Genomic DNA, 24,827 nt, shown 5'->3' on the forward strand with positions numbered 1-24,827 from the left:
ATAAATGAATGTAAATGAGATTTAAAAATCATGTTTTATTGTGAATTATTTGTGAATATTATTTGGACATTTAGGCTATTTAAAAATGTTAATCATTTATTAAGAAATGGATAGATGTTTAGATCTAGTAATTGAAGTCTGAAATTAGCTACAATTAGGTAACTAACTAATTATATGCTTTAATTTCAGGTCATCCAAGTAAGATTATTTTATATTTGTTTCAGAATGCTTCAATCTATGATAACTGAAAATTTCATTCAGTTCTCTTAATTTTTAAGAAAGTTATGGGCTTTTGACTGTTCACGATCACAACTTTTTTGTTATGTCCATAGAAAATCAATAGGGAACAAGATGCTCATTTCCGAGTATGAAAATGGCCATAACTTTTTAAATACTTGAGATATGAAAGTGAATTAGGTGTCAAATTAAACTTATTTTTATGCTTTATCTGATCAGATAAATTACAGACTTGATTTTTAAAATCTCAAAATTTTGTAACATTGCTACTAATTGGTTGCTAATCTGGAAAATGATTGAAGCAATTTTACAGCTTCACATGAACTGTAATGATGAATATTTGTGCATATTTACTTCCACCTGCGTTTAATCTTTTGTTTTTGTCAGCTGTTTATAAATCCAGATTTTGGTTCCTGTCAGTATAAACTGTTTGATTTCCTCTCTCTATTTACTACCTATCACACTTTTACAGCAGATTAAACACTCTCCTTAAAATCAATCATTTTAGACACATCTGAGAGTATAAATTAATCTGGGCATAGACATAAGACAGGCATAACCAAATTGATATTCCATTATGTACTTTGCTCAAGCTTCCATTCACTTCAGGGGGGAAAAAGTGAGACAGGCTCATTATTGCTAGCTTTTGAGCTCAATGGAAACATTCTACTTTAATTTTTTTAAAAGAGGCTTCAATGAGATTTTTATTCTTATATTTGAAGTGTGCAATATCATAATTTACCATATGTGCAGTTCTGATTTATGAGAGATGAACGGCAATTTTTTTTTCAATCAATCAAGTTAGATGAAGGAAAGACAAATAAACAAAAGAAGCGTAACAATTTCAAAAGGAACATTTATTTATAATAAGAATATACAAAAATCACTGAACTCCTGATATAATTCCTGACATGATTAGTTTTCCCTGCAGTGGTTATGCTCTGCAATTTGTAATCCAATGTTCATTAAAATATTAAAATATTAATAACAATGTCATTCTTTAATATGAAGATTGCAGAAAGCATTCATATAGAAATTACACATCAGTGACTTCCAACTCTCAGGTTTTGCAACAATGTAAATGTGTTATTAACTTTATAATGCTCATCAGTGCAATGTACTGGTAAAAAATTTAAAATCAAGGCAAACAAATATTTAGTCGCTAGAGAATTTTTTAAATTTATAAAACTAGTCAGAGTAAAATGACACATATTTCCCTGCAGCAGTTTAATCAGCATTGCTATAGCTAGGTGTGCATTTACTGACAATATTTAATTTGTTCTGTGGTGAAGTTCTATCCAGATACCATCCCTGGGACGCAGAATTAATTCTCCCACAAGATGGAGATCGTCGCAACTTTGCTTTGCTTCTACTTGGAATCGGCGAAGAATAGACGATAACAATACTTTCTCTTCAAGCAGTGCAAATTTTTGTCCTACATTGAGTAAAAAGTCAGTTGGGTTATTTCAAGACATAGCCTCAACTGCACTATGTTAGTGCCTTTAATACTGTATAACAACGCTGTTCAAGACATTTTGTAAACGGATGCAATAAAACCACTGATGTACTCCAAGCCCACAAATCACGAGCTCAGATGTGAGGAAATCCTACATAGTTTTATTTTATTCAGCATGGATGCATTGAATTGACTGGTCACATTCTATGATTACACAGCAGAAGGCAAGCACTTGTACACTTGGTGAAAGAGGATCCATACATAGGAAGAGAATTAATCATACAGTTATTCGACAACAAGCAGCAACATTTTGATTCCTAAGTACTAGAGAAGAAGAGCAAAGGAAAATATCAAAGGAAAATTTGAGTGTATTTGGAGCAGACTGGGATATGGCTGATTATTTTTGGACAGATTGCTGTTAAAAACGAGTTGTGGAAGAGGAGAGATCAAGTGCTCAAGGGCCAGCTGCAGTCATGGGTATTGTGTGGTGGAATGAGCTGAGAATATGTGCAGATCATGTGGAGCAATTAGGAAAAGAAAATGCTTGACTTGTTCATTCCACTTACTACCTATGTATTTACAGTCCAGACTCAAGAGGCCCTGAAATGCACCTTTTGTTGAACTTTTGCCTGTAATGGAGATTACAAGGATGTGCAGAACTAGATCTATTCGCTAATATGCCTCTGCAAATTGGCAATAAATACAGTTTATATTAAGCTTTCTTATAACACTGCAGATCACATAAGCAGGAAAATAATATTTGTACTATTATCATTTAAGCTGTGATGATCTTCCACTGTTCTCGTGTGCTGAAAGGTAGTGATTTAATTAGAAAGGAACTCCCAGTGGAAAATTACTCAGATGGACTATCTTCTCATATCTCAGAGGCATCACAAACATAGAAACATAGAAACATAGAAATTAGGTGCAGGAGTAGGCCATTCGGCCCTTCGAGCCTGCACCGCCATTCAATATGATCATGGCTGATCATCCAACTCAGTATCCCGTACCTGCCTTCTCTCCATACCCTCTGATCCCCTTAGCCACAAGGGCCACATCTAACTCCCTCTTAAATATAGCCAATGAACTGGCCTCGACTACCCTCTGTGGCAGGGAGTTCCAGAGATTCACCACTCTCTGTGTGAAAAAAGTTCTTCTCATCTCGGTTTTAAAGGATTTCCCCCTTATCCTTAAGCTGTGACCCCTTGTCCTGGACTTCCCCAACATCGGGAGCAATCTTCCTGCATCTAGCCTGTCCAACCCCTTAAGAATTTTGTAAGTAATGCAGAGCAATGCAATGCAGAGAGTGTTTTGGGAGAGTAGAGAAATGGGACTTGTGGGCCAATGAACACTGAATTTAATTTTACACTCTTGGTCATTCTGGCCACCAAAGGAAAAACATCACTTATTTTCTAATTTCCTAGCAGCCAAGAAATTGTTATGTTTTTTCACACCAGTAATTAAAAAAATGACTTTCACTTCCATAATGGGGAAATAAAGTAGTAACCAATTGAATTCCTAGGCGCAATTTTTTGATAAAACCCATTGTCATCGTTATTAATAAAATTGCTGCAGGTTACCACTTTCAATGCATCAAAGTCATAGAGCTGTACAGCATGGAAACAGGACCTTCAGCTCAACTCATGCATGCTGACTAAGTTGCCCAAACAAACTAGTCCCATAGCCTCTGCCTGCCCGATACCCCCCCCCCCCCCCCCCCCCCACCAAATCTTTCCTATGTATGAACCAATCCTTTAAATGCGCATTGTACATGCTTCTACCCCTTCCTCTGGCATCTTGTTCCATATACACATCACCCTCGGTGTGAAAAAGTTGCCCCTTGGGTTCCTTTCAAATCTTTCTTCTCTCCCCCTGAACCTCTGCTCTCGAGTTTAGACTGCCCTATCCTGAGGAAAAGACTTTGGCTATTCTACTTTTCTATGCTTTTCATCATTTTATAAACTTCTATAAGATCATCTCTCAGCCTCTCATGCTCCATGAAAAAAAGGCCTGACCTATCCAACTTCTCCTTATAACTCAAACCTTCCAGACTCAGTAACATGCTCATAAATCTCTGTTGCACCCTTTCTAGTTTGATGACATCAATTAATATATTTTCATGAATAGAAAAAGGATATTCTACTATACTGCTTGCTTGCACAGGTTCACAAAAATGTCCACGTCAAGGTTTATACAAATTAGTCTGGACCAAGCAAAAGGAAGGGTCTCCACCCGAAACACCACCTATTCCTTTTCTCCAGACATGCTCCCTGACCTGCTGAGCTACTCCAGCATTTTGTGTCTATCTTTAGTCTGGACCAAGACTTGAGTCATATCTGCACTTCTGAAGAACTGGAGCCATTGTGCTCAGTGTTACACCTCTGTTCAAAGTAAACCTTCCATCCAACTGTTTTTAAAATATTAACATTACACCAGAATGCTGCTTTTATAATCTGGATAAATAGTTCTACACAACGCACGTTACATGTGTTGGATCTGAGGTACACGTACCTATGCAGTTTCGAGGTCCACCTGAAAATGGAATATATGCATATGCATTCTTTTTATCTGAATTCTCTGGCATAAATCGCTCAGGCCTAAACTCCTCAGGGTCAGGAAAATATCTCGGATCTCTGTGCAGTGCATAAGGAATTATCATTGCATTGACTCCTTTGGGTATCTTAAACCCTCCTGAAAAACAAAAGTTGAATGTTACAAAATGATTGTTTTAATTCCGCAAATTGACCGTATGAAAATATTATGCAGGGACGTAGAATCATTATGTATTTGTGTAATTAGGTAATGTCTAACTTGGTGTGAAAAATTTACCTTAAAACAGTTAAACACATTTTGCTAGTAAAAGGTGAAAATGCAAGTTTAATTCGCGGGCAGTGATCAGATTTATTGGATTTCTTCATACATTTACTTTGGAAAAATTTGAATAAAATGTTTCAAAGGCCGATCTTAAATCCGAATACACATGATGTGTACACAATAAATCCTCGGTATTACAGACCTCATTATAATGGATCTCGGTTGTAGCGGACGGATCTTCTGACCTTCACCGCCAGGCCAGGTTGCCGATGCTACTCAAGGCCTGCACTGCCACCTCGGCTACTTCCAAACCGGGCTGCTGACGCCACCCCCAGCCCGCACTGCCACCCCAGCCATTTCCTGGCGAGACCTACCACCGGTTCTCACAGCTTCCTCGGCTGCTTCCCCTGCCGATCCTCACCTCAACTCACCTGGATTCCACTACCAGTTCCAGACCAAAAGGGTCTCGACCCAAAACGTCACCTAACCATGTTCTCCAGAGACACTGCCTGAGCTGCTGAGTTACTCCAGCACTTTGTGTTCTTTTGTGTATTAACCAGCATCTGCAGTTCTTTGTTTCCATTACTTATACAATGATACTCTATTACTCAGTAATCCCTTACTCAGTTATAGTGGACAATTGGTAATAATAGACACCATTCCCTCCCCTATGGTTCGTTATAGCAAGGGTTTCCTGTATTTACCACTAAGCTGCAAATATCAGTTGTGGCTGGACACTCCTTCAAGGATTTTAACAATTTCCTCAGCCAAAAATAGAAGGGAAAAGAGTTAGGAATGGAGCTAAGTCACTTGACATCCATCCAACTGGACTATGATCCAAATCAAGAACTGGATACTAGAAGCGACCAGATAGATATCCCTTTCTTTGATGGTTCTGTATTGATAAACTAGGAGGGATGTACGGAGGGATCTTGGGGTCCAAGTCCATAATTCCCTGAAAGTGGCAACACAAGTACATAGAATGGTATAAAATGCATATGGTATGCTTGCCTTCATTGGTCAGGAAATTAAGTATAAGGTTAGGGCGTATTTGGAGTATCGCATGCAGTTCTGGTCTCTCCATTACAGGAAGAATGTGGAGGTTTTGGAAAGGGTGCAGATGAGGTTTACCAGAATGATGACTGGATTAGGAGTTACTAGCTACAGGGAGTTGGTCTGGAAATCCGGACGTTGCGAGGAGACCCGATGGAAGTATATAAAGTGATGAGAGGCATAGATAGGGAAGACAGTCACAAGCTTTTTCCCAAGATGGAAAAATCAAATACAAGAGGGAATAGCTTTAAGGTGAGAGGGGTAAAGTTTAAGGAGATGTGCGTGGCAAGCTCTTTTTACATGGAGGGTTGTGAGTGCATGGAATATACTGATGTGGGTGGTGGTTGAGGCAAGTACGATGGTGGCCTTTAAGCGACTTTTGGATAGGCATATGGATGTGCAGGGAATGGAAGGATATTGATTATGCGCAGGCAGATGCTGGTCTTGGCATCATGTTGGGCACAAACATTGCAGGCCCAAGGGTCTGTACATGTGCTGTACTCCTCTATGCTGTGGGGCTCTGTAAATAACCTCCAAGCATTCATTGGCCAGGCACACTGATACATCTCACAACTCAATTCAAACTTTCTAGCCACGAACTTCTAGCTGATATCATGCTCTCCACCAATTATTCCGTAAATGTTGGCAACTCTCAGAGAAACCCTTTCAGTAGTTTGGTGGGGCTCACCTGCCCATGGGAACATTAACGTTTCCAAGAAGTTGTCACAACCCAGTTCATTCTGATCATATAATGAAAAAGCTCAGGTGCTGTGTAAATTGGACTCCCCATTTACTAACAGCCTGTATTGCACTAGCGATATTGTTTCTAGGTATTATTTTTTTGTCAGGCTTGGAGTCTTTGGTTAAGTAACGTGATTAGAGCTATGTATATTCTGACAATGAATATGACAGAATATATTCTGAATATACACAGCATCCATTTATGTATATTCTGGTGACACAGTGACACATCTAGGAGAGCTGCTGCCTCAGAGCGCCAAAGACTTGGGTTCGATTCTGACCTTGGGTGGAGTCTGTATGGAGTTTGCACATTCTACCAGTGACCCCATGGGTTTCCTCCGAGTGCCGCAGTTTCCACCCACATCCTAAAGACGTGTGGGGCAGTAGGCTAATTGGCCTCTATAAATTGCCTCTGATGTGTAGGGAGTGGATGAGAGTATGAGTTAACATAGATCTGCTACTTTGTCTGCTACTTCTAAATCAAAACTGCTCCACAAATCAAAAATTGCTCAAAGATTGTAGGTCAACCACTACAAAAATTGTATCTATCATCCTACCTTAAATATCTACTAAGGATGGCCAATAACATTTCCTCTGACACCAACCACGTTCTGAATAGTGAGTACAATTTGTTACCATCAAACCGGAGATATAGGGTTCCAAAATTTAATAAGGTTAGAATGAGGGGCTCTTTTGTGCCCCAGTCAATCCTTGAACTAAACACGGTGTTTAATCCCAGATCAAACGTACACTGACGGGCCATAAATGGGGTCTTCTGTTATTGTAATGTCTTGTTGAATGTGGGTATTTTGGGCTCCTGTCTTGATAGCTTGATGCGTGTCTTCTTTCGCCCCTCTTGTCTTTTTTGTGATGCTGTAAATGGAGCTTCTGTGATGCAAAACAAATTTCAGACTAGCTCTGACAATAAAGTATTATCGTATCATATCGTATTGTATCGTATCTAGTGTGAGTGGGTGATCACTAGTCAGCATGGACTCAGTGGGCCAGAAGGCCTGTTTTCATGCTGTGCTTCTAAATTAAAGTAGAGACATATGACATCGTTAGTCAGTACTGCCTCATTTAAAAAGACTAGATATTTTTCAGGCAAGTATTTCTAATTCAACTAAATATGACAGTAGAACATATGCCAATTGCTAAAGTGAATGGAAACTAATGTTACAAATATCCAGCTACTGCCCAATGAAAAGATGAGCAGTCAGAAAGTGGCCAAGGTTTATGTGTTCCTCATATGGTCTCATATAGTCTTGTTTGAATTATAAAATATTACGCATGAGTAAAGTAAAATTATCTTGGAAATATAATTTGAACCCAAAAGCCTTGAACTAGAGATACCAATATTGAGATACATCAAATGCAACAAACATGTTTATTTGCATTGCTCAACAGAATAAATATTGGCCGTACAAGCAAAGCTCTGCTCCTCTCTATCGATGGTGTTCAGTATTTGGGAGGGTAAAGTGCAGAGTATACAGAAAAAGGAACACCGATCGCTGAAACACATCAAGAGGATGGTGCTGTTCTAGGTGTGTGAGTGCGATTGTTCGCAGGGGGCCAACAGATAATTTGATCATGGATCCACTGCTGGGAAATCCATTGGGCACAAAGATGCTAAACAGGTATTGCTGTGAGAGAGCTTACAAAGAAAATCAGATGTCTGAAGGCTTCAGTCAAGGCTGTGGAGAGTGAGCTGGGAGAAAAGCCAAGGCTCAGGGCTAGAAATCAAAAGAGTAGGGGTTAATACTGGTCGATATTCAGAGCTAACACAAGACTTTGTGGAACCTGCATGATCTCTGAATTTCATACTGTGCATTTTTTCATTAAAAAACTTGATCACGTAGTACCCAAAAATGTGGCATTAAGTAATCCAATGATCAGGTCTGGATATTTAGTTTAATTTAATTTTGAGATAGAAACAGGCCCTTCAACCCGTCACGTCCATGCCAACCATTGATTCACACTAGTTCTATGGTATCTCACTTTCCCTACACAGTAGAGGCAATTTACAGAGGGCTAATTAACTTAGAAAGTTGCGGATCTTTGGGATTTGGGAGGAAACCGGAGCACCCGGAGGAAACCCACACAGTCACAGCAAAAACATGAAAACTCCATGTAGGCAGCACCCAAGGTCAGTTTGAACCCGGTTCTCTCCGCAGTGTCCCAGGGACTCAGAGAATCTCTGGTCCATGGCCTCTAAAAGTGGAGAAATAACAATCAAGGTGGCATTGAGAAATTCTCAGCCACACATTGTGAGCACCAGAGGTCGTGTGCAGGTGGTAGAAGCATAGCGCTCCACAAACTACTGAACTGGCCAAGCCATCAATAATCAACTGCCCCATCAGTTTGTAGAGTCCACAGTTCACACATCGATCTCATCAGCCATTTCAGAGCACACAAATCATCCTCATTCCCTACGAGCTGCCTAATGGGCCTGTCCCACTTCGGCAACTTTTTAGGTGACTGCAGCAGGAGATTATGCAGTCACCACATGGTCGCTACATGTTCGCGGGTAGTTGCCGGGGAGTCGCCTTCACGGTCGTGAGGAGTTCCCGCATTCTGGGAACTAGTCACGGCCTCATTATGGTCGCCGTGAATTTTTCAACATGTTGAAAGATTAGCGGCGACTAGAATGAAGCCGCCATGGAGAGTAGCGAGAATTCTCGAGCCATAGGTGGGTCGCCAGGAGGTCCTAGTGGGTTGCCAGGAGGTCGAAGGTTCTCGGAGGTTCTCGTAGGTTGTAGCCGGTGCTGACCGGTGAATTTCATTGGCTCATTGGGGGAAAAAAAGGTAAGCAGTAATTTTCAGAACCAAGTATAACCGACCGGTAATGTTAATGTCCGCCGAGCTTCAGAGCCGTGTATCTCTGGCTTCTTAAAAGTTGTCTCCACTCCTTCTACCCCCTTCTCCCTCCTCTCCCCCCCCCCCCCCTCTCCCCCCTTCTTTTAAAGGACTTACCGTACACTGTGCTTTAGCCATCTTTTTACAGCGCCAACCTTCCTGTTGATCGCGGTGTGTGACTGTATCATCTTGGCTTTGCACCGTGTGATTTTTTAGACAGGGCAAGCAGGGGGAGCGCTGTCTAAAAAAATCACATGGGCTGGTGAAGGAAGCAAAGTGTTTGTGTGTTCCACTCTGACAGTCGCTGTTCCAGTTCCCGGTTTTTCAGGCGACTGCCTGCAACTTGACAGTCGCCAGCAGTCGCCTGAAAAATCGCCAAGTGGGACAGGCCCATAAGAAGAAGCAGCTGCATAGTTTATAAAAAAATCCACCCAGCTTAGGAATGCTCAACTTATGTACAGGCTATGCACAAGATAGAGCCTTTGGGATGTATTTGCCAGCTACTGTGGGACTGCAGGCATCGACTGTCATGTGTGAACTCAGTTCATGGCCACATTTCTGACTTGTTTGTACAAGTTAAAACTCTGCTCCACTTTAGCAGAAAGAGGACAGTATTTGGCTGGGTAAATGCCGAATATGCAATAAAAGGGCACCATTACATTAAGTAGTAATGGTACCATTACATTAAGTGGTTACAAGAATAGGAGCTGCATCGCTAGGCGTGTGATTGCAATGGTTCACAGGGAGCAAAAGGTAATTTGTTTGTGGGCTCACTGTATAGTAATGCAATGGGCACTATACTAAGCAGGTCTTGTAAGGGTCAGGAACAGAACCCTGAAGTAATCTGGGGTGACCTGTACTGAGAACTGTGGAAGAAAATCAGACACCACGCAACTTACATTCTCACCGATTTGCAATTCTTTTAGAAATTGGATCACAAAGTACACAAATATTTGATGGCACTTGATCAAAGTTTGATATCATTAAGAAAGAAAACTCAAAACAGAATTACAACTTGGAGGGTTTTCAAGAATAGCACAAGGTACCCCTCAGGCTATTTAAGCCAAGTACCCTGTTTCTGTGCTGCAAATTACATAATTCCATGAAACCATTTAATTTTTAATATCAATACTCCAATCCAAATTTTATCAAGTAACACAATTCAAGTTACTCCACAAAACAATAGAAGTGTAAGGGAAAAATGAGATCATGCCAACATACCAATATAGCAATCCTCCAGCAAAGTGCGGCCAAAAATTGGAACAGAGGGGAATAATCGTAGAGATTCCTTAATAACACACTGAAGATACTGCAGTTTCTTCAGATCTTCCATCGTAGGAGGACGATCAGTACTACCTGGCAATACCACAATTACATTCAAAAATAATTATCAAGTCCATTGCATATACATATTTATACATATTTCTACACAATGATTTAGCCAAGCTGGGTAGTAGTCATGTCTATGGAAGGAGTGGAAATTGTTGCAGGGGAAGAAAGGAATGGGGACACCAAGCGTCACTGACAGAAAGAGTAGATAGAAGTACCATGTTCTTAAAAGTTAGTTTGGATAGGTCAGAAAGGCACTGTACATTGTTTATAAGTACCCATAATTATAAACAGCTGTCAATTAACCTAATTGTAATAATCTCAGACAATTTTACTGCAGTAACATCTATCATCTGCAAAAACATATTGACTACATTAATTCACAGACTTTTCCTGATATATCTCGACTCTTTCTCGGTATTTCCTAATATCTTAAAATATTTCAGATGTTTTAAGTTACTATGATACACCAATGAAGGACCAATAAAAAGGAATTCCTGTAGTGGTGGTGAATCTGTGCTATTCATTGCCAGAGATGGCGTGGAGGCCAAGTCATTGGGTATTTTTAAAGGTACAGTGATAGGTTCTTGATTAGTAAGGGTGCCAAAGGTTATGAGGAGAAGGCAGGAGAATAAGGTTGAGAAGGAAAGATAGATCAGCCAAGATCAAATGGCAGAGCAGACTCAATGGGCTGAGTGGCCTAATTCTGCTCCTATCTTATGATCTTACGACTTTTAATATTTTTTAGGTAAATGTTGGAACTTACCAAAAACATCATCCAGCTCTTCCTGAGCTTTTTTGAGGACATCTGGATGGGACCCCAAGAGATGAAGAGCCCAGTTTATTGCAGCAGCTGTTGTATCATGTCCCTGATGGAAGTACAAGAAAAGTAGATTGTTTTTAAGATATACAGCTTTAGACAAATTCATCCATCTTCTAAAGGGTGGGTGCATTTTCATAGTCCTCTGAACAAGCTAACAAACAGTTGCCAGCATAATTACATCAATTTGAAAATTAAATAATCTATTCAAAATGACAAACAACAATTGAGGTGGGAGATTGCAGCCTTCATATGGTCCACCCTGTTTTGACGAATGCAATTAACCTGGCGTGCACAAACAGAAGATCAAACAGAACAAGTTGTCTTACAAATGTTGGCTGTGCATGCCATACGCAAGAAAAAGAAGAAGACAAACAACAATAAGCCTTTAAGTAAAATATTCCATTCTTTAATGGACTTTCCTTTTCAATTTATTTTCTAAACTAGCAAAAAAAAATTTAACTCAGATACTGGGTAATTCTTCCAGTAAACATATATTAAATACAGATTATCAATTTAAACTTATTATAAAAACATGGAACAGTGTCATGCAAATTATTGTGGGCAATAGAAAAGCAAGAAACAATTCCATTGAATACAAAAATACTTGAAGGCTTTGTTTATACACGTTTTAAGTTACTTACCTATTGGAATTTACCGTAGTCTAATTTTAGTCTAGTTTATTGTCATTTTTTGTTGCATGTTATCCAGTCAGTAGAAAGAGTATACATGATTACAATCATGCTGTCCATAGTGTACAGATACAGGGTAAAGGGAATAATGCTTAGTGCAAGATAAGTCCTGTAAAGTCCAACTAAAGATAGTCCGACGGTCTCTAATGAGGTAGATGCTAACTCAGGACCATTCTTAGTTGGTAATAGGATGGTTGGCCTATCGATAAGGTCGTTAAGGCATGCGATCTAGCTTTTGCTCGGTGCTGGGATAATTAATCTACAGACACATCGTTGGGATGTGGGAAGAGCAGAAATCCAAACGGTGAGAATATGCACATTCTACAGCAACAGCACATTATGTAAAGTCGAACCTCAGTCCCTGGAGCTGAAATGCAGTAGCATTATCTGCCATGCCACTTTCTCTTCTCTCAAGATTTTCTAAATATTACTGTAGTCATGGAGTCATAGAGTGACACAGTATGGAAACAGGCCCTTCAGCCCGCCTTGCCCACACTGGCCAATATGTCCCAGCTACATTAGTCCCACCTGCCTGCGCTTGGTCCATATCCCTCCAAACCTGCCCTATCCATGTACCTGTCTAACGGTTTCTTAAACATTGGGATAGTCCCAGCTTCAACTACCTCCTCTGGCAACTTGTTCCATATACCCACCACCCTTTGTGTGAAAAAGTTATATCTCAGAATCCTATTAAATCTTTTCCCCTTCATCTTGAACATATGTCATCTGTTCCTCGATTCCCCTACTCTGGGCAACATACTCTGTGCATCAATCCGATCTATTCCTCTCATGATTTTGTACACTTCTATAAAACCACCCCTCATCCTCCTGCACTCCAAGGAATAAACCCAGCCTATGCAACCTCTCCCTATAACTCATGCCTCTAGTCCTGGCAACATTCTTGTAAATCTTCTCTAAACCTTTTTAAGCTTGACAATATATTTTCTATAACATGGTGCCCAGAACTGAACACAATATTCTAAATGCGGTCTCACCAACGTCTTATACAACTACAACATGACCTCCCAACTTCTATACTCAATAGTCTGACTGATGAAAGCCAATGTGCCAAAAGCCTTTTTGACCACCTTATCTACCTTCGACTCGACCTTCAAGGAACCATGCACCTATACTCCTAGATCCCTCTGCTCCACAACACTCCCCAAAGGCCGACCATTCACTGTGTAGGTCCTGCCCTTGATAGATGTCCCAAAATGCACCACCTCACATTTCTCTATTAAATTCCGCCCACATGGCCAATCGATCCTGATCCTGCTGCAATCTTTCGCAACCATCTTCACTACCTGCAAAACCACCCACTTTTGTATCATCAGCAAACTTGCTCATCTTGCCCTGTATGTTCTCATCCAAATCATTGATATAGATGACAAACAGTAACGAGCCCAGCACCGAGCCCTGAGGCACACCACTAGTCACAGGCCTCCAATCCGAGAAGCAACCTTCCACCATCACCCTCTGCTTCCTTCCATGAAGCAAATTTGCTAACAATTCAGCTATCTCTCCTTGGATCCCATGTGATCTAACCTTCCAGAGCAACCTACCATGAGGAATCTTGTCGAATGCCTTACTGAAATCCATGTATACAACATCTGCCCTCATCGACCTTATTGGTCAAGTCTTAAAGAAAATCTATCAGATTTCCCTGCAGCCCTTCTTGAAAAGAGGCACCACATTTGCCACCCTCCAGTCTTCCGGCACTCACCTGTACTTAAAGACGACTCGTAAATTTCAACCAAAGCTCCCGCAATTTCCTCTCTGTTTTCCCACAATGCCCTCGGATATATCTGATCAGGACCTGGAGATTTTTCTCCATACATACATGATAGTACCTTCAGTACTTCTTTGATGGTAACACTGACTGCTCTCAAGACACTTCCATTGACTGACCCAAGTTCCTCCGTCCTACTGTCTTTCTCCTCGGTAAATGCAGAGGAGAAATACTAATTGAGGACCCATCTCCTGTGGCTCCACACAGAGGTGACCGCTTTGATTCCTGAGAGGTCCCACTCTCTCTCTCTCGTGACCCTTTTCCCCCTTATGTGTTTATAACATCTTTTGGGATTGTCCTTCATGGTATCTGCCAGACCCTGGTATCTCCTGGCCCTGTTTTGCCCTTCTGAATTCCTTTATCAGTTTACTCCTTAGTTCCCGAAACTCCTTCAAAAATGCACTTGATCCCAGCTGCCTATACCTGTCCCATGCATCCTTCTTGTTTTTGACCAATGCCTCAATTTCCCTCGTAAGCCAAGCTGCCATATATTTGCCTGCTTTGCCCTTCCCTCTAACGGGGCATTACTTATCCTGAGGTTTTGTCAGCACTTTTAAAAACATCCCACTTGGCTGATGTTCCTTTCCCCCCAAATAACCTGCTCCAGTCAACTTGAGCGAGACCTTCTCTCATACCATCAAAGTACTCACTCTATACTCATGACTTCGTAGCCGGTCATAGTGCGAACTCCATCATCAAGTTCGCTGATGACACCACTGTTGTGGGACGTATCACTGATGGAGATGAGTCAGAGTATAGAAGTGAGATCGACCGTTTGACCAAATGCTGCCAGCACAATAACCTGGCTCTCAACACCAGCAAAACCAAGGAATTCATTGTGGACTTTGGAAGGGGTAGGATGGGGACCGATAGTCCCATTTCTATCAACGGGTCGATGGTGGAGAAGGTCAAGAGCTTCAAATTCCTAGGCGTGCATATCTCTGAAGAACTCTCCTGGTCCGAGAACACTGATGCAATTATTAAGAAAGCACATCAGCGCCTCTACTTCCTGAGAAGATGACGGAGAGTCGATATGTCAAGGTGGACTCTCTCTAACTTCTACAGGTGCACAGTAGAGAGCATGCTAACCGGTTGCATCGTGGCTTGGTTCAGCAACTTGAGCGCCCAGGAGCGGCAAAGACTGTAAAAAGTCGTAAACACTGCCCAGTCCATCATCGGCTCTGACCTCCCTACCATCGAGGGGATCTATCGCAGTCGCTGCCTCAAAAAGGCTGCCAGCATCATCAAGGATCCACACCATCCTGGCCACTCACTCATCTCCCCACTGCCTTCAGGTAGAAGGTACAGGAGCCTGAAATCTACAACATCCAGGTTCAGGAATAGCTGCTTCCCCACCGCCATCAGGCTATTAAATTCAACTCAAACAAAACTCTGAACATTAATATCCCATTGCACTTTATCTGATTATTTATGTGTGTATATATATATTCAATAGTATATGGTCACACTGATCTGTTCTGTATTTATGTCTACTATATTCTGTTGTGCTGAAGCAAAGCAAGAACTTAATTGTCCTATCTGGGACACATGACAATAAACTCTCTTGAATCTTGAATCTCTTGAAAGTTGGCCTTATCCCAGTTGAGCATTTTAACACATGTTCCTATCCATAACTATCTTAAATTGAATCGAACTGTGGTAACTAGTCCCAAAAGATTCCTTCACAAACACTTCATTAACTTGCCCTTCCCAATTTCCCAATACTAGATCCAGTGTTGCCCTCTCACATGTGAGAGCCTCTACATACTGGTTGAGAAAACTCTCCTGAACGCTTTTGACGAATTGCACCACATTTAAACCCTTCACAGTATGTTTTTTTCCCAGTCAATATTGGGAAAGTTAAAATCCCCTAGTACAACAACCTTATTTGACCTGCAGCTGTCTGCAATCTCCTGGCATATTTGTTCTTCTAATTCTCGTTGACTATTCAGGGGTCTGTCGTACATCCCCAACAAGGTGATCATCCCTTTCTTGTTCCCCAGCTCCACCCATATAGCCTCACTGGACGAACTGTCCGTAATGTCACTTCTGACCACTGCAGTGACATCCTCCTTAACCTACAATGCAACCCCCCTCCTCCTTTTATTCCCTCGCCATCCTGCCCCTCCTGTACCCTGGAATAATGGGCTACCAGTCCTGCCCCTCCTTAACCAGGTTTCAGTAATGGAATGTCACTTAATCTGGAATGACATGAATACAAGCAGACACCTGCAAAACCAAGCTGCATTAAACTTACCAGGTATCCATCTGAGCATCCCTGCCCCCACTTCTGTGATTTAACATATTTGTCTCACAAATAAAGAGATGTAATTAGGCTTTCAATGTATATTCAGACAACATGGATGTGCCATAGTTAGTCTGGAAATTGCATTATAACAGTATCTGCAGGTAAATACTCAAAAATAAGTTGTGTTTTTTAAATTTTAACATTACTAAGACTATACAAAGTATCACCTAACTATGGTAAATGTTGATGGTATTCTCAGCCATAGTGTTAGTATTTGGTCCACAAACACATAAACACTGAAGGCATAAAACAGCTAGCTGCTTATTATATCTTCATATATACCTCAAATAGGAACGTATTCACTTCTTCATTAATGTCCCCCTCACTCAGATTTTTTCCATCTTCGTAAGTCGCATTCAGCAGCACATCAAGAAAGGTATTGTACTTCTTGTTCCGTGAATTGGAGTCCGATTCAGAACTGGATTGCTTGACATCTTCATTATTCTCGATTTTATGAATCCTCTCAGCAATCACCTAAACATAACTCACAATTAATTTCTTTGGACTTTAGACTTTAGAGATACAGTGCGGAAACAGGTCTTTCGGCCCACCGAATCCTCGCTGACAACCGATCACCCATACACTAACAATATCCTACACACGAGGGACAATTTATCAAAACCGATTAGCCTACAAATCTGTACGCTTTTAAAATGTGGGAGGAAACCAGAGCATCCAGAGAAAGCCGACACAGTGATAGGGAGAACATACAAACTCCGTACAGGCAGCACCCAGTCAGGATCGCTGGTCGCTGGTCGCTGGCGCCACAAGGCAGCAACTCTATCGCTGCGTCTCAGCGCCGCCCCTATTCCAATTTCATTGGAAGAAATTGGAATGTATTATGGTTGTTGTACAACAGACAAATCCCAAGACCTTCACCTTACTACTTCCACAGCTAACAGCCATCAGATCCCCAAATGACCCAAACCAACACAGCGCCGATGTTAGAATGTTGAAATAAAAAATATAGAAATATATTGTATATATTGTTTATATATTATTTATATATATATATATAAATAAAATAAAAAAGGGATATATTAAAAAACACAGCCCATTAGCACCAGTCTGGACTCCAGGGGCCTAAGCAACAGAGAGAGGTTGGGTAGGCCAGGGCTTTACTCCTTGCAGCATAGGAGGCTGCATGATGATCTTATAGAGGGGAATATCCATGAGGGGAATAGAGCTGGGTGAATGCAGAGTCTTCTTGCCAGGGTTGGGGAATCAAGAATAAGAGGGCATATGTTTACTGTGAAGGGGAAAGATTTAATTTGAATCTGAGGGATAAGTTTTTCATCCAGAGGGCAGTGGAAATATGGAATAGCTGTCAGAGGAAGTAATTAAGGCAGATGCAATAACAACATTAAAAAAATATTAGGACAGGTACATGTGTAGGAAACATTTAGAGAAATATTGGCAAAACCCAGGCTAATGGGTAGGACACAAGTAACTCAGTGGGTCTGACTGCATATCTTGTTAGTCTAGTTACTCCAGCACTTTGTGTTCTAGCATCTGCAGTTCATTGTGTACTGGCAAAGGGGACCAGCTTTGCTGGGGCATCTTGGTTGTCATTGATGAGTTGGGCAATCATTCCATGCAGAATGATTCTATGAATATACCCATCCCAAAAATACAAACTGAGCTCATTCCCCTAGGAAAACGAAAAAAAAATTAGAAAATGAGTGCTGTAATTTTATATAGACATTTAAAAGGGTGGAATCTAGATTGATTCTTTGTTGAAGGCCTTAAGAGTAAATATACAGGCCGGGTTTATTTACACAGGAAAATGGCAATAGAGTTATAAATATCCAATTCACTATTGAATCAAAAATTTATTCTAAGAAGAGTGGATATTTAATTCTTAAATATCAACACTTTTTTCAATATACCTAAAGACTATTTTACTATTTATACATCTTATAAAACGCTTTAATAATATCAGTCTGAAGAGGGGTCCCAAACCAAAACTTTGCCTGCCCATTTCCTCCATAGATGCTGTCTGAACCGGTGAGTTCCTACAGGACTTTGTGTTTGGTTCAAGATTCCAGCATCTGCAGTTCCTTGTGTCTCCTTATTAATATCTTTGTTCTTCCCTTCAAAATTGGTAATTTATGAAAAAATTAAGTATGCAAATCAGGAATTAAATCAGCAGAAATGTAGGCGATGCATCGCATTTGGAAAGTATAAATTCATTGCCTAAAGTAGAACATATTCAGTGGTTCAGCTGCAATATATTTCAGTTTTAACAATGGATTTTTTCTCAGTTGCAATTTCATCTCGTGAGTGCTTTGAGAAATTTATAAACCTACCTTTTCTGTGAAGGAGTGTAGGATCTTGAGTGCTTTTTCATGTTCCTTTCCCTCTCCAAACATGTTGTAAACAAGGTCAGGCCAAAACCAGGGCATTTTCTGTCTGCGGTGTACCAAGTCACTCATCCTAAACAAAGTGGAGCATTTACTTTTATTATCCAACACTCAACCTCCACTCTGCACAATTGTTCACAACTGTGGAAAAGACTTATTTTATCAGCCATCCATCACAATACATCTTCTTTCAGATATCTTCTGTAATCCCCCATGAGTCATCTGTTAAAACATCCAGAATTTTCTGCTTCACGCCTTTGACAAAACGCCTATACCGCATCAGCAATCCAAACATTCTACTTTAGAGATGGTTGATAAAAGCATTCCATCCAGGAGAACATAAAAAAATACAGCATAAAACCAGATATAAATTTATAAACATTTAAACTTCACAGCGCAAAAACAAATGTCATTACAGTTTGTTCACAGTGTGCTTCCTGCATGACTTTCTTCTATGCATGTGTGCAGTTGTGGGCAGAGGCGGAAAACCCGGGGGGGGGGGGGGCAGAGGGGACACGTCCCCCCCATGTTTTGAGAGATGGGGGACATCCCCCCCCCCCTCAAATTTTTGTCATCCAGATTTTAAAATCTCCATTTTCACAAGACAGTGGGAGTGGGATTGCTGATCGAGGGCCGATTGGACGAGAGAGATGTCGGTCAGCAGGCAATGGGGGCGGGACATGATGATTCAGCGCGATGATTGGAGGAGGGAGGAGTGGGGGGGGGGGGGTGGGGCTGAGGATAGAGCGCGGTGATTGGAGGAGGGAGACGTGGCACAGACCTGGGCCTCACCCGCAGCCAGGATTTCCGGCGCTGTCCCGTCCCCACCCGAGTGCCCACCCCACGGGTGGCCAGAGAGGTCGGGAGTCAGATGGGAGCTGTACCCCAGGCCCACAGCCAGCGCAGAGAAGCAGCGCTAAACCCAGCTCATTCTGCCTGTCCCACCAGGTTAACCTGCCTGGGCTTGCGGGAAATATGGCCAGCGCGGAGAAGCAGCGCTGGTATCCCGCCAGTCCAGTCAGGGCTGTAGGTTAACCCGGTGAGACAGGCAGAGTTGAGCTGCATTTAGCACAGGCCTCTGAAGCCTCGCGCATGTGTTTATGAGTGTGCGCATGCGCGCGCGGCCGCCAAATTGTGTGTCCCCCCTGTCCCCCGGTCCCCTCCATATTTTGATAGTGAGTTCCATGCCTGGTTGTGGGAGAAACAGGACATGAAATCCATAAATATTGAGAAATATTGAATACGGCTTAGGTTATAATTGAAAGTGTGGTTCTTAGATCCACATGCTTCTGCCAGGAACTGTGTTAGTGACTTGACTAAATGCAGCCCACATTTAACTGATGGCCACTTCATAATCCTGCAGCAAGTGGAGGAGAGGTTGTCCCAGGAAATGTGATAGGGAAATCCTTTAAACTTTCTTAATTCAATTCTTCTGATAGATTATTGTTCAAAACAGTAAAAATCTTATGATCCTGCCTCAGAAGTTTAAATTTTTTTTTTTTAAACAGCAAAGTGTTAAAATAAAGCATTTAGAAAGTTCCAGTAACTTACTTGTAAACTGCCTGAATATATTCTGAGTCACTGTTGCTCTGGGCAAAGATCTTCTTATCCATGGCAGTTTCTAGAACAATATAAACTAATTGTAAGCAGGCCACTTAGCTAATTGAATTGTTCTTGACAACGTTTTTCCATCTTAATCACTCTGTAAAGCCAGTTGGCTTAAAAGTTAGAAATACTGGGTAATATGGAACGGCCATGAATAAATTGCATGGAAACCAAAGAGAACACATCAGTTGACCATAGAGCCATAATCATAAAGAGCAGAAGCAGATCCCACTGCCCACCATGTTTATACCGTCTACCAAGCACCTATCTGTACTAATCCCACTTTATCTTCTTGCAACCCCATCAACTCTCCCTGATTCTATAACATCCTGAAGCCGCGGTCTCCGGTAAGAAAATGCCAATTCGGGACCTGTGTTTGACTGTCCTGACGTCTGAGTTATGATCATCCCGACGAGAGGGCCTGTACATCGGGCCGACCATAGCGGCGACTACGGAGGGTTTATGGCCCCGACCACGGGTGAACAAAGGACTGACTGAACTTTGTTGCCTTCCACTACAGTGAGGAATGCTGTGGTGGATGTTTGTGTTAAATCTTATTGTGTATTGTGCGTTCTTTATAAGTGTATTGCTGCTGGCAAATTCATTTCACTGCAACTTCGGGTGCATGTGACGAATAAAATTGACTGACTTTTCTCCCACCGGCACACCAGGAGTAATTTGTAGCAGCAAATTAACCCACCATCCTGGTACACCTTTGGCCCATGGGAGGAAACCAAGGCACCTGCAAGGAACCCATGGTCACAGGGAGAATGTGTAAGCTCCACACGGTGATCAGGACTGAACAGCCGTCAGGATCTCTGCGACAGTAATGCTAACTATTGTGCCACTGTGATATTAGCAGTAAATCCACAAATCATTCAGCAACATCACTGTCTGCCAGAATATATGAGGAGCAGCTTTGATTTATGGCATATTTTTGGTTTAGTATAGAGATTCTGCATGAAAACAGGCCCTTCGGCCCACCAAGTGTACGCTGACCAACAATCACTCGTACGCTAGTTTAACGTTATCCCAGATTCACATTTCACAACAGGGGCAATTTACAGAAGCCAATTGACCTACAAAACTTGGAACATGGGAGGAGAACGGAGCACTTGGAGAAAACCCAATGTGGTCACAGGGAAGACGCACAAACTCCGTATAGACAGCACCCATAGTCAGGATCGATCCTGGGTCTCTGGCGCTGTAAGGCAGCAACTCTAATTCTGCGCCACCGTGCTGCCCGAATACAAGGAATTACGAAGAAACTACAAGGAATGGCTGTGAGCATACAATCATTATTTCAGTATAGGAATAAAGAGGTCCTTCTGCAGTTGTACAGGGCCCTGGTGAGACCACATCTGGAGTATTGTGTGCAGTTTTGGTCTCATAATTTGAGGAAGGACATCCTTGCTACTGAGGCAGTGCAGCGTAGGTTCACGAGGTTAATCCCCGGGATGACGGGACTGTCATATGAGGAAAGATTGGAAAGACTGGGCTTGCATTTACTGGAATTTAGAAGGATGAGGGGTGATTAGATTAGATTAGATTAGATTTCCTTTATTGTCATTCAGACCTTTCAGTCTGAACGAAATGCTGTTGCCTGCAGCCATACATGTAATAATAACAACACAATAAACACAAATTAACATCCACCACAGTGAGTTCACCAAACACCTCCTCACTGTGATGGAGGCAAACGTCTTAGAGTTACTGTCTCTTCCCTCCTCTTCTCCCTCTGCGCCGAGGCGATACCCCACCGGGCGATGGTATCAGTCCCGCGGTTCAAGCTCCGCGGCCCGGGGGTGGTCGAAGCTGCCGCCCTCCAGTCCAGCGGACGCAGCTGTTGCAACGGGAGCTCCAGGTCGCCGCCGCCAGAACGCCGCTTCAGCCGCCGGAGCACCGTCTCCGCCCCGCACCGGGCCGCCCACACGGCAGCGTCTCAGCCCCGCACCGGGCTGCCCCCACGGGAGCGCCTTCCAGCCGGGACCCAGGCCGCTCACACGGGAGCGCCTTCCAGCCGGTAGCCGTGCCACCTGCACGGGAGTGTCTCAGCCCCGCGCCGTCCGCCCTCACCGGAGCGCCGAGTCGTGCCGCTGCCCGGACGTCGCCGCAGCTCGAAGACGGCCAGCCTCGCGTTGGTGAGTCCTGGCTGGCTCCACCTCCGGACCCTCGAGGTCGGTCGCAGGTTGGAGGCCGCCAGCTCCGCCATTAGGCCTCAGCGCAGACGGGGGAAGAGAAGGGGGATACGACAAAAAAGTGGCATTCCCCCGAAGGGAGAGACAGAAAGCCCTGTTTCACCCCCCCCCCCCCCCCCACACACACATAACACCACCTAATAACCAAAAAATTTACTAAACTAGACAAAAAAAACAACACAAAAAAGTAAAAACAGACAGACTGCAGGCGAGCCGTATCTTATAGAAACATCTGAAATTATAAAAGGAAGCTAAATGCAGGAAAAATTATCCCAATGTTGGGGGAGTCAAGAACCAGGGGCCACAGTGTTAGAATAAAGGGGAGGCCATTTAAGACTGAGATGAGAAAAATCTTTTTCATCCAGGGAGATGTGAATTTGTGGAATTCTCTGCCACGGAAGGCAATGGAGGCTAATTCACTGGATGAATTTAAAAGAAAGTTAATAACCGTCAAATTTTAGACAGTGATCAACATTCAAGAACCAATGTTATTCCAGACAGGAATCAGGGATATGATTGCCTGTGGAGATAAATGGTTACAAATTAAACTCTTACACTTACCTCTGTTTTATCTTCACATCGTTTTCTACTCTCATACTACCAACTGTATAAAAAAACTATCAACTCATCCATTCACTAATGTTTCTTCAAGTTTCAATCGATTTTCTTTATATTCATCAAATTAACTCTTTCTTCATCTCTACCAGATGACCTGTTTCCTGTTAAGGACCTGTTTCCGTGCAGAATCACTCTATGATTCTACCCAACCCCAAATACTATTGCCCTAAGAAAAATACAAGATTGTTCGAAAATTAGTGTCTTGTAATTTTATATGGACCTCAAAAAGGGAGGAATTTAGTTTGATTCTTTATTGGAAGGCCTTTAGAGAAAGTATACAGGCTGGGGATTTTTTTACACGGGAAATTGGTAATATAGTTATAAACATATGTCACTCAAAATTGTCTCAAAAATTAATTCTATGAAGAGTGGATATTTATTTCTTAAATATTAATCCATTTTTCAATACACATTGTATTTATACATTTGATTATAGTTCTTGTTTTCTTGGTCCTCCAAAATATTCCAAATTGGAATTTAAACTGGAGGTGGAACAGTTGATTATATAGGTTGACATTGGGTTAGAGCAGTAATACAGATACAATAGGCCAATTATCCTCCTACGGTGGCGCAGCAGTCACGATGGCGCAGCGGTAGAGTTGCTGCCTTCCAGCGATTGCAGCGCCGGAGACCCGGGTTCGATCCTGACTACGGGTGCTGTCTGTACAGAGTTTGTACGTTCTCCCCGTGACCTGCGTGGGTTTTCTCCGAGATCTTCAGTTTCCTCCTATACTCCAAAGACGTCTAGGTTTGTAGGTTAATTGGCTTGGTATAAATGTTTTTTTTTTAATTGTCCCTAGCGGGTATAGGATAATGTTAATGTGCTGAGATCGCTGGTCGGCGCGGACCCGGTGGACCGAAGGGCCTCTTTCCGCGCTGTATCTCTAAACTCAAATCCTCCCTAAAAACTCATTTTTATTCTCTGGCTTTCGACACTGGCTGAGACATTGCTCCTGTTCTTAGTGCTTTTAATGTCTTTTAATTTTTACTGTTTTTTAGTCCTTCGTTTTACGGTTTTTAATGGTTTGTAATAACTTTTTGTCCATGAGTTCTCATGTACAGCACTTTGTGGCAACTGCGGTTGTTTAAAGTGCTTTATAAATAAAGTTATTATTATTATTACTAAAAACTAAACTATTGTGTTGCAAATTCTTACACTTCCCTGGAGTTTCATTTCAATAACACCGCCCAACTTACCGAAGATTATGTCCAAAGCACAGAGTGTGATATCATTGAAGCAGTTAAAAGGTCCCTTTCCCACTTGTTTCTCCAGTTTTCCCAGTAATATATCGGTCTGTTCAATCATAACCTCAAGATATTCCGTCAGAATTGTGAAGTGAAATGCTGGAGTTATTAATTTTCTCCTAGCACGCCATTTATTTCCTGTACTAGAAAACAAAGATTTTGGAAGTTGCAAAGACAAATTCACTTTCATAAAATAACTGCAAAGAGAATATCATACCAACAGCAAAATTAATATAGAAATACTCAGCAACTTAGGCAATATTGGTGGAAGAAACAGAGTTAACATTGACAATCAATAATCTATTAGAAAAATACAAAGTGTTGGAGTAACTCAGCGGGTTAGGCAGCATCTGTGGAAGACGCAGAAAATGATGTTTCAGGTCAGGATGCCTCTTCATGTTTTTCAGACTGAAGCATAGCCAATCCATTCCTTCCACAGATGCTGCCTGAACCACACCGTTACTGCATCACTTTGAACTTTACTCAAGACTCCAACGTTACAGTTCCTTGGGTCCCATAAATCTGTTAGGTATATTCTGAAGCTAGAGTACTGATCTGAAAGAATATCTTTGCTATTTTGTCTTACAGTTTTTGGCCTCTGCATTTAAGGAAATATTTACTTGTGTTGGAGATGGCGCAAAGAAGGTTAACCAGATTGATTATTGGGATGAATGGGTTGATGTAGAAGTGAAGGATGAGATGT

General features: G+C 41.9%; 1 protein-coding gene across 3 annotated transcripts in view; it reads right to left on the minus strand.

Moving 5' to 3' along the window:
- Nucleotides 1-1,076: 1,076 nt before the first annotated feature.
- Nucleotides 1,077-24,827, minus strand: part of LOC116978521 (cytochrome P450 4V2) — a 35,209-nt gene continuing 11,458 nt past the window's right edge. Inside the window, exons 4-11 of one of the 3 annotated variants that reach the window (XM_033029733.1) lie at nt 24,077-24,267; nt 20,010-20,079; nt 18,401-18,531; nt 16,378-16,565; nt 11,253-11,355; nt 10,379-10,513; nt 4,205-4,384; nt 1,077-1,672 (exon numbers count right to left, since the gene is read on the minus strand). In XM_033029733.1, the coding sequence (XP_032885624.1) occupies nt 1,509-1,672; nt 4,205-4,384; nt 10,379-10,513; nt 11,253-11,355; nt 16,378-16,565; nt 18,401-18,531; nt 20,010-20,079; nt 24,077-24,267 (1,162 nt within the window). In that variant the 3' untranslated portion in view covers nt 1,077-1,508. Of the gene's footprint in view, nt 1,673-4,204; nt 4,385-10,378; nt 10,514-11,248; nt 11,356-16,377; nt 16,570-18,400; nt 18,532-20,009; nt 20,080-24,076; nt 24,268-24,827 lie in introns of all 3 variants that reach the window. The other 2 variants (XM_033029724.1, XM_033029716.1) reach the window with 2 other exon arrangements.

This window comes from Amblyraja radiata, chromosome 1 (assembly GCF_010909765.2).
Source record: "Amblyraja radiata isolate CabotCenter1 chromosome 1, sAmbRad1.1.pri, whole genome shotgun sequence".
Classification (NCBI taxonomy): domain Eukaryota; kingdom Metazoa; phylum Chordata; class Chondrichthyes; order Rajiformes; family Rajidae; genus Amblyraja; species Amblyraja radiata.